Source organism: Harpegnathos saltator, unplaced genomic scaffold, assembly GCF_003227715.2.
Source record: "Harpegnathos saltator strain DR-91 unplaced genomic scaffold, Hsal_v8.6 scaffold52, whole genome shotgun sequence".
In the NCBI taxonomy this organism is placed as follows: domain Eukaryota; kingdom Metazoa; phylum Arthropoda; class Insecta; order Hymenoptera; family Formicidae; genus Harpegnathos; species Harpegnathos saltator.
Window position 1 is genome coordinate 167,615 of NW_020230338.1, and position 10,742 is coordinate 178,356.

General features: G+C 34.7%; 1 protein-coding gene across 1 annotated transcript; it reads right to left on the bottom strand.

Annotated features, from left to right (window-relative positions):
• Nucleotides 1-7,039: 7,039 nt before the first annotated feature.
• On the bottom strand, nt 7,040-9,307 carry LOC112589483 (histone-lysine N-methyltransferase SETMAR-like). Its single transcript, XM_025302972.1, has 5 exons — nt 9,290-9,307; nt 9,155-9,212; nt 8,621-8,727; nt 8,043-8,486; nt 7,040-7,108 (listed from the first exon to the last, which is right to left on the bottom strand). The coding sequence occupies exons 1-5, from the start codon at nt 9,305-9,307 to the stop codon at nt 7,040-7,042; spliced, it is 696 nt and encodes a 231-aa protein (XP_025158757.1).
• Between the last annotated feature and the right edge of the window lie 1,435 nt (nt 9,308-10,742).

A 10,742-nucleotide genomic window follows, 5' to 3' on the forward strand; every position in this document is an offset into this window, starting at 1 on the left:
TGCACGCTATTTCAAATTTTCCATTGCAAACAAATATACTGACACGTGAGAATTGAAGTTGACACGTCAACTTCAATTCGCTTGTAAACACAGAAAGAATTGACAGATGGAAATGAAACCTAACCTAGGTTCATGTGAAGAGTGATTCTATATAACGGACTACAATTTATAATTCTACCGTTTACTTATATATGTCGCTCCGCGAACTTTTCACGCAACCTGTATGTATATATTTCTGCTTAAATCGTCGCTTAGATAGAGATTCTCTGCTTAGATTCTGTTTAGTTAAAGAATAGAATAAAATTGCTTTGAACATCGGTTCATTGTGAGCATTTACCTCATACGACAATGGACAATGGACGACATTTAATAGTTTTTGTGTCTTGTACAGAGAAATTTTATTATATTAAATTGATCAAGATATGTATATCTATATAGAGAAAGAAGAACTTGTAATAACATTTATTTATGAGTTTATAATTTTTTTTAAATAAAAGTACAATTGAGTTATTAAGACTTTACCAAGATTCTAATTTAGATATTAAATTGTTATGTTTTTAACATGGAAATAAATACGTTTATTACAAAAAGAAGTTTTATGACAATTTCGTATTTAAAGTAATATGCAAGCGGCGAAGAAAACAGAACATCGCTGCAACAACTTATTTTCATATACTAGTGGATATGTGATATATGAATGTGAATTGTTTTGTAAACAGTAGGCACAAATTACAGGACATTATGTATCCTTTCATGTTTACCAAATATAATGTTTTATTAAAGTTGTGAGTCTTTTTATTTAAAGAAAAAAGAACGAATGTTTTTTTGCCAATATTGTCCTATTTTGCTCTGAGTCCATCAACCAGTTTTCTAACGCCAGTAAATCCTTTGCAGTTATTGGAAATGACTGAATAATTTGTGGGATTTCATTATATTCTATTGTACTTAACTGTTGTACTTCGTCCAATCTCTTTTTTATTAGGATACTTAGAGCTTCAGAAATATCATCCAATTTTAAACTTTAGAGATGTAATTCTCTAAAAATTCGTTTTTTGAAACCAAAATATAATATAAAATAAATATAATATAAAATATAATATACCGATTATTATAAATATACCATATGCGTGAACACAAGACGTGATACAAGATGTGAACAAATCTGCATGTACTATTTATTAAGCTACTTTTATGAAAATTTTAATAAAAATTTTGAATAATTTTGTTTTTTCACACAAAGCTTAAAAAGAATTAAGTAAATTCTTTATCTATTTATCAATCTAATTAGAATCTAACCATTTTTTCTTTAGTGTTAATAATAATCCATTCAAAATGAATGGATGATTCATACCCATTCAGGCAAACGTTTCTAAAAATATTGTTCAATAGCGAACCATCAAATTTTCTTTCGCATTTAGTACTCGATTCGAATTTTGTTATTCTATTCTAGATAATTCCCATATATAGCAAATGTCCAAAATACAGGGTCATCGAAAAGTATAGGGCCCCCCTAATATCTTCAGTTAGAATGCATTTTGGAGAAAATGTCCAATAATAAGTTGTATGATTTCAAGCGGGGAGTAAGATGATGACATTGACTTTGACCTTGACCATGTCCTTCAAGGTCATTTCAAGGTTAACTTTATTTTTTTAAATAGAACCCCCAACATTTTATTGCATATTCTTATAGCCTATCTCGAAAGCTTTCCAAAACACTATAATGGAACATTTTTTCATTAAGTACTTTTTGAGTTATAAAGGTTTGAAGTTAACAATTTTTTGACACAAAATGTAAAATATCTTGTAAAATATATTTAGTTTTCAGTAATCATAACCTTATACTTTGTGCGCGAATAATGAGACCAATTAATTGGTTTAAATACGTTAATCGAAAAGTATCGGCTCCCCCTAATATTTTCAGTAAGAATGCATTTTGGAAAAATGTCCAATAGCAAAGTTGTACGGCTTCAAGCGGTTATGCTAGTAGGCTATGGCGGAAAACTGCCCGAAAGTGATCGCGAGAAGCAGCTGGAATGCGTAATGTCCGAAGGCGTTAGTGGGAATCTGCTACCCGAAAGCGTTGGCGGGGCGGACCTTTATTGTCTCACTCTCGCAGGCATCAATAGTAATACAAGCTCTTGAGCAAACAATGCGGTTCACTGATTTGAATCTTTGATGCAGTGCTGTCTTTTTCTTAGCGAGCAGCAGTCACCTCGTGGATAAAAACGAACAGCCCCAAAAATTGTTTCTGGAGCAAAAGAAGCCATTGCGTTCAATTGATTGTCCCAAACATTGCATTCAATTGTTGTCCCAAACATCTTCATTTTGTTTCCAATAACCCAGAATTTTTTCGTAAATGTTATTAATTCATCTATTAGATTTTCAGTTGCTCAACGAGCTTTTTGCTAGTGCTGGTTGAAATAAACAAATCGATAGTTGGACCAACACTTAATAATTAGTATTTTTCTTTACTTAATTATTTAGATCAATTTACTATCACTTACCTGATTAATTCTTATTTGCTCTAATTAAGAATGGCGGAGCTTTCTGAAAGAGATCGAATAACACTGTTAATGATGCGAGGATGGGGAGATCAACAAAGAGGGTATAAAACAGTAACCGCGATTATTTAATGAAAATTTTCGGAATGAAAATAATAGGATCTCCAAAAGTACTGTAATCTGTACTATTCAACGTTTCGAGGACATTAGTAGCGTTAAAAAGCCGCCTAAGACCTGGTAGACGTAAAACAGCAACAAATAATGATAAGGCATTAGATGTTTTACAGTCTTTCGTTGAAAGTCCCCACATTTCCATCAATCGCGTTGACAAGAATACGAAATCGGTCATGCATCTGTCAGTAAAATTCTGAAATTGAATAAATGGCATCCATATAACTCCATTTGGCCCAAGAGTGTCCGAAGACGATTTTGATAGACGCATCGAATTTTGTGATTTATGATGGAGATGATTGTCGACGATCCTTATTATTTTAATATTGTTTTTCTCTGATGAAGCAACATTTGAACTGACTGGAAATGTAAATAGACACAATTGTAGATATTGGAGGTGACGTTAATCCTCACTGGAAAAGAGACAATCATACCTAATATCCACAAAAGTAACGTATGGGCTGGTATTCTTAATGGTAGACAGTTGGCCCTTTTTTCATTGAAGGCAATTTGACAGCACAAGTATATCCAGTCATACTTCGCGACGCAAATGGAATGCGATCCATCAGATTTTTCTCCGTTAAATCGTGGGGAACCTATACATCAAAACGGTTTATGTAGCCAAGCTTCACAAAATGCTCGTGGGTGGTGAATTTTGACATATTTAACATTTCTGCTAATTTACGTGTCGTATAGCGTGGGTTCTTCTCGATCAGTATTTTAATCTGACCTTCATCTGTGGTGGAGGGCCTACCGGGCGTTTTTTATCTTTAAGGTTGAAATCATCAGCTTTAAACCTAGCAAACCACTTCCACAGAGTTCTTTCAGTTACAGCACCTTCGCCATAAACAGCGCTTATCTTGTTTGCCACTTATGTGGCATTTTTGCCTTTCCGGTAAAAGAAAAGCATTAAATGCCTAAAATGCACTTTGTTTTCTTCCATATTCAAAGGCGTATAAAACCTGACACGAATTAACGTATCGTAACCAAATTTTTTCCAAATATACCTGAAGTACCGTCTTTTACGATATACACGCATGTATTTGTTTTCAATCGTTCTGAAATATTCAGACCTATCCCTACGCCATACTAAAAATCGGCACGAACTTTCCGGACAACCAATATATTGCTAGATGTTATATTCAATAAATATGAAGCAACTTTATTTATACATTTTATTTTCAAAAATTTTGAACTATTTGTTCGCGATACTCTGCTGAAGTGTATATTAAATATTAATTAATAATTTCTAACTTACGAAAAGTACAAGATATCACAGCTAATTTCTTGAAAGCTTGTTTCTTCTTGGTTTTCTTTCTAAGAATAAGACATGCCAACTTCATTTGTAAAAAATACGATACATTATTTTTCGTAAATTTCTTTAATGTTAACCTCCAATATGACTGACATTTTGAGACTGAAAGTAGCAAAATAGAGTAATAAAATTGCAAAAGAATTAAGTTTTTTAAACAGATACATATATATACAGGTTGCGTGAAAGTTCGCAGAGCGAAACTGAAATAAAGAATACCAAATTCTAAAAATGATTTTATTCTTCAGTACAGCCTCCATTAACTTCAATACACTTGCCCAATGGCTCTCCAATAATTTTATTCCATCGGGAAGTGTGTTTCTGGAAGATCTGCGAAATATGCCTCTACGGCGCTATGGCTTCTTTATTCGACAAAAAAATGCTTTCCACGGAGGAATTGTTTTGGGTTTCGGAACAGGTAGAACTCGCTGGGTGCCAAATCTGGAGAATATGTGGATCAAGCAATTTGTACTTTAATTTATTGAATTTAGACATTGACAAAAATACTTGTGTGAGCAGGTGCGTTGTCTTGGTGAAAATGATTTGTTTGTGCTGCAAACAGGAATTTTCTCACGAATTTTTGCGTCGAATTGATCCAAAAGGTTACATAATATTCAGAGTTAATTGTTTTACCTTTTTCCAGATAGTCAATTAACAAAATCGTTTAGCATCCCAAAAAACTGATGCCAAAACCTTTTTTGCCGTTCTTTCATGCTTTGTTTGCTTTGGAGCTGAATATTCAGCTTCAGACCACTGTAAACGTTCCTGTTTCAATTTAAGATCATGGTGATAGATTCAAGTCTCATCCATATATAAAACGACGCACAAAATCGGTTTTATTCTCTTAAAACGATCCAAATGACGCTGAGAAATTTGCTTTCGAGCGAGTTTTTGTTGAATTGTTAACGTATGCGGCACCACTTTTCCAAACATCTTTTTCATTTGTAATTCTTTATGCAAAATATGCCGTACCCGTTCATTTGAAATGCTTATGGTATGAGCAATTTCACGCGTAGTCACACTTGGATCTTCAGAAATAATAACATGTATTGCTCAATGATTTCTGGTGTTGATGTGCTTTTTGGACGACCACTGCGGTGGATCATCTTCAATGCTTGTACGACCACGTTGAAACTCAAGTGTCCATTTACAAACCATTGTTTTTGAAGGAGCAGATTCCCTAACACATTTATCATCTCTGAATGAATTTGCATTGCCTTTAAACCTCTTTTAACAAAGAACTCAATCACTGCACGCTATTTCAAATTTTCATTGCAAACAAATTATACTGACACGTGCGAATTGAAGTTGACACGTCAACTTCAATTCGCTTGTAAACACAGAAAGAATTGACAGATGGAAATGAAACCTAACCTAGGTTCATGTGAAGAGTGATTCTATATAACGGACTACATTTATAAATTCTACCGTTTACTTATATATGTCGCTCCGCGAACTTTTCACGCAACCTGTATGTATATATTTCTGCTTAAATCGTCGCTTAGATTAGAGATTCTCTGCTTAGATTCTGTTTAGTTAAAGAATAGAAATAATTGCTTTGAACATCGGTTCATTGTAGCATTTACCTCATACGACAATGGACAATGGACGACAGTTAATAGTTTTGTGTCTTGTACAGAGAAATTTTATTATATTAAATTGATCAAGATATGTTATATCTATATAGAGAAAGAAGACTTGTAATAACATTTTTATGAGTTTAATAATTTTTTTTAAATAAAAGTACAATTGAGTTATTAAGACTTTACAAATTCTAATTTAGATATTAAATTGTTATGTTTTTAACATGGAAATAAATACGTTTATTACAAAAAGAAGTTTATGACAATTTCGTATTTAAAGTAATATGCAAGCGGCGAAGAAAACAGAACATCGCTGCAACAACTTATTTTTCATATACTAGTGATATGTGATATATGAATGTGAATTGTTTTTTAAAACTTCTCCGCTCGTCCAAAGGTCCCTACAAGGGAGGACGGTTACGCCGCCCAGGTATAAACTGTCATGTATCATTTGTAGGGATCTTCGGAAAGAAAAGAGAAGAGAAATAGGCGTAGCCTTAAAAAATCGGCTAAATCGGGCAAGTAATGCGGGAAGCACACACTTTTGCATAAAGGCATAATGCATAACGCATAAGGAAATGAACCAATCAGAGTCTTTCATTTCTATTGCCACGCTTGAAGATCGCTTTCCGAAGACCCCTACAAATGATATATGACAACTTATAGTGTCTCTCGGACATTTTACATGTTTAGGTCATCACGGGAGGATCGGATGTTATGGAGCATCGACGAATCTATTACGAGAACGCAAGAGACACAGGTAAATATTTTTATCCAGATTTCTCTGATTTTCCCGTCTTATCCCAGCAATTATGAAGAGTTACAATCGATGCTGCAATTTGCTATGCCACTATGAATACGACACGTGTATTGTATTTACTGTGGGAAATTGTGACATTAATACAATGTAACTTTTAATTCATGTATTTACTTAAACATATATTATACATAATTGTAGTTAGAAATATGCAACTGTAATATAATTTAAATTTACAGATATGGCATCAAATTGCCATTTCACCGTTCACCAACCCTTTCATCAGTTACTCCAACATCGTCTCGAAGTCACGTGTGTCGTCACTTCCTGAGCTATGAGAAGAAACATCGTCGCCTTCGTGTTCCGCCATTTACGGTAAACACCATTGTGAATCTGATTGACTGTCTCGTTTTGTCTTGTGTGATAAATAAAAACAATTACGTTCGTATATTGTATTGTTTTTTAATAATTACTTTCATGTAATGTGCATGACTGAATGGGAAGGGGGGAGGGGGATGTAAAAATGAATATGGCAGAATCTGTTGTATTTCTATCACCAGTCTGCTGTCAGGCTGTGAACAGCAAGATCTGTTACGTTTCTGCCATCATTCTGGTGCCAGATTGCGCACTGCAGAATCTGTTGTATTTCTGCCGTCAATCTGCCGGCCAGACTGCGTACGTCAGGATCTGATACGTTTTTGCTATCAATCTGTCACTAGACTGTGTACGTCAGGATCTGCTTTGTTTCTGGCATCAGTCTGCCGTCAAATAATGTTGCCAGACTCTGCCGTCAGAATGCGGGCACAATGGACAAGCAATTGGCACCAATCTGCTGTAAACCTCTGATTCATTCTGCCGTCAGTTTGCCGTCAGTCTGCTGAAATATTGCTATTAGGGACCATTTCGTAATTTTCTCAATATTTATTCTGTAATTAATTAAAATATATAAGCGAATGAGCGCACAAGGAGCGGACAGGATGGGTTCTATATTTAAAAAATATGGTTTACTTCTTAGCAACGATGAGTAAACAGCTGATTTCGAGGCAGAGTGACAATATAATATAACTTGTATGTCATTCGTCACTCTGCCTCGAAATCAGCTGTTTACTTTTCGTTGCTAAGAGGTAAGCCATATTTTTTATCTACAGAGCCCATCCTGTCGCTTCTTGTGCACTCATTCGTTTATACATTTTAATTAATTATGAGATAAATATTGAGAAAATTACGAAATGGTATATAACTGTTTGGTTATTTTGACGAGTTCTGCCTGTACACCAATTATCATGAATTACCAGATACACTGTATATGCACACACACGTATAAAAAAAGTAGATTGTAAAAACAATTATTACTACAAATGCATATAATAGTTAACAATTCTGAAATAATTATATTCTTTAGTTATATTATTAGGTTGTCCGGAAAGTTCGTGCCGATTTTGAAGGAAAATTGAAACGCAGGAGATTTAAATTTTAGTATACATTTATTAAATTATATAGGTGCCATTCTGTTCTACAACTTTTCTCCATTTTTCAGGCAACTTGAAAATTCCGTCCTTCCAGAATCTCTCAGGTTTTTCAGCGAAAAATTTTTCTACGTGATTTTTTGTCTCGACCAAAGAGTTGAAGTTTTTTCTATTAAGGGAATTTTGTAATGATCGAAATAGGTGGAAATCAGAGGGCGCGAGGTCTGGTGAATATGGTGGATGGGGTAGAACATTCCAACCGAGCTCCAACAACTTTTGTCGAGTTATCAAAGACACATGAGGCCGTGCATTGTCCTGATGAAACACGACGCCCTTCCGATTCGCTATTTCTGGACGTTTTTGTTCAATTGCTGTCTTTAATTCGTCTAATTGAGAACAATACTTCTCTGAATTTATCTCGTTGTTTGGTAAAAGCTTATAATACAGGATCCCTTTCCAATCCCACCAGACACAGAGCATGACCTTCTTTGGATGAAGACCAGCTTTTGGGGTAGCTAAAAGTGGTTCATTCCGCTTTCCCCAAGATCTTTTTCGGTCAACATTATTATAAATGATCCATTTTTCATCCCCCGTCACTATTTGCTTCAAAAATGGTGTCCCCTCGTTGCGTTTATAGAGCGAGTCGCAAATGGAAATGCGATCCATCAGATTTTTCTCCGTTAAATCGTGGGGAACCTATACATCAAAACGGTTTATGTAGCCAAGCTTCACAAAATGCTCGTGGGTGGTGAATTTTGACATATTTAACATTTCTGCTAATTTACGTGTCGTATAGCGTGGGTTCTTCTCGATCAGTATTTTAATCTGACCTTCATCTGTGGTGGAGGGCCTACCGGGCGTTTTTTATCTTTAAGGTTGAAATCATCAGCTTTAAACCTAGCAAACCACTTCCACAGAGTTCTTTCAGTTACAGCACCTTCGCCATAAACAGCGCTTATCTTGTTTGCCACTTATGTGGCATTTTTGCCTTTCCGGTAAAAGAAAAGCATTAAATGCCTAAAATGCACTTTGTTTTCTTCCATATTCAAAGGCGTATAAAACTGACACGAATTAACGTATCGTAACCAAATTTTTTTCCAAATATACCTGAAGTACCGTCTTTTACGATATACACGCATGTCATTTGTTTTCAATCGTTCTGAAATATTCAGACCTATCCCTACGCCACCTACTAAAAATCGGCACGAACTTTCCGGACAACCCAATATATTGCTAGATGTTATAATTCAATAAATATGAAGCAACTTTATTTATACATTTTATTTTCAAAAAATTTGAACTTATTTGTTCGCGATACTCTGCTGAAGTGTATATTAAATATTAATTAATAATTTCTAACTTACGAAAAGTACAAGATATCACAGCTAATTTCTTGAAAGCTTGTTTCTTCTTGGTTTCTTTCTAAGAATAAGACATGCCAACTTCATTTGTAAAAATACGATACATTATTTTTCGTACAATTTCTTTAATGTTAGAACCTCCAATATGACTGACATTTTGAGACTGAAAGTAGCAAAATAGAGTAATAAAATTGCAAAAGAATTAAGTTTTTTAAAACAGATACATATATATACAGGTTGCGTGAAAAGTTCGCAGAGCGAAACTGAAATAAAGAATACCAAATTCTAAAAATGATTTTATTCTTCAGTACAGCCTCCATTAACTTCAATACACTTGGCCCAATGGCTCTCCAATAATTTTATTCCATCGAGGAAGTGTGTTTCTGGAAGATCTGCGAAATATGCCTCTACGGCTGCTATGGCTTCTTTATTCGACAAAAAATGCTTTCCACGGAGGAATTGTTTTGGGTTTCGGAACAGGTAGAACTCGCTGGGTGCCAAATCTGGAGAATATGGTGGATCAAGCAATTTGTACTTTAATTTATTGAATTTAGACATTGACAAAATATTTGTGTGAGCAGGTGCGTTGTCTTGGTGAAAAATGATTTGTTTGTGCTGCAAACCAGGAATTTTCTCACGAATTTTTGCGTCGAATTGATCCAAAAGGTTACAATAATATTCAGAGTTAATTGTTTTACCTTTTTCCAGATAGTCAATTAACAAAATCCGTTTAGCATCCCAAAAAACTGATGCCAAAACCTTTTTTGCCGTTCTTTCATGCTTTGTTTGCTTTGGAGCTGAATATTCAGCTTCAGACCACTGTAAACGTTCCTGTTTCAATTTAAGATCATGGTGATAGATTCAAGTCTCATCCATAGTTATAAAACGACGCACAAAATCGGTTTTATTCTTCTTAAAACGATCCAAATGACGCTGAGAAATTTGCTTTCGAGCGAGTTTTTGTTGAATTGTTAACGTATGCGGCACCACTTTTCCAAACATCTTTTTCATTTGTAATTCTTTATGCAAAATATGCCGTACCCGTTCATTTGAAATGCTTATGGTATGAGCAATTTCACGCGTAGTCACACTTGGATCTTCAGAAATAATAACATGTATTTGCTCAATGATTTCTGGTGTTGATGTGCTTTTTGGACGACCACTGCGTGGATCATCTTCAATGCTTGTACGACCACGTTGAAACTCAAGTGTCCATTTACAAACCATTGTTTTTGAAGGAGCAGATTCCCCTAACACATTTATCATCTCTGAATGAATTTGCATTGCCTTTAAACCTCTTTTAACAAAGAACTCAATCACTGCACGCTATTTCAAATTTTCCATTGCAAACAAATATACTGACACGTGCGAATTGAAGTTGACACGTCAACTTCAATTCGCTTGTAAACACAGAAAGAATTGACAGATGGAAATGAAACCTAACCTAGGTTCATGTGAAGAGTGATTCTATATAACGGACTACAATTTATAATTCTACCGTTTACTTATATATGTCGCTCCGCGAACTTTTCACGCAACCTGTATGTATATATTTCTGCTTAAATCGTCGCTTAGATAGAGATTCTCTGCT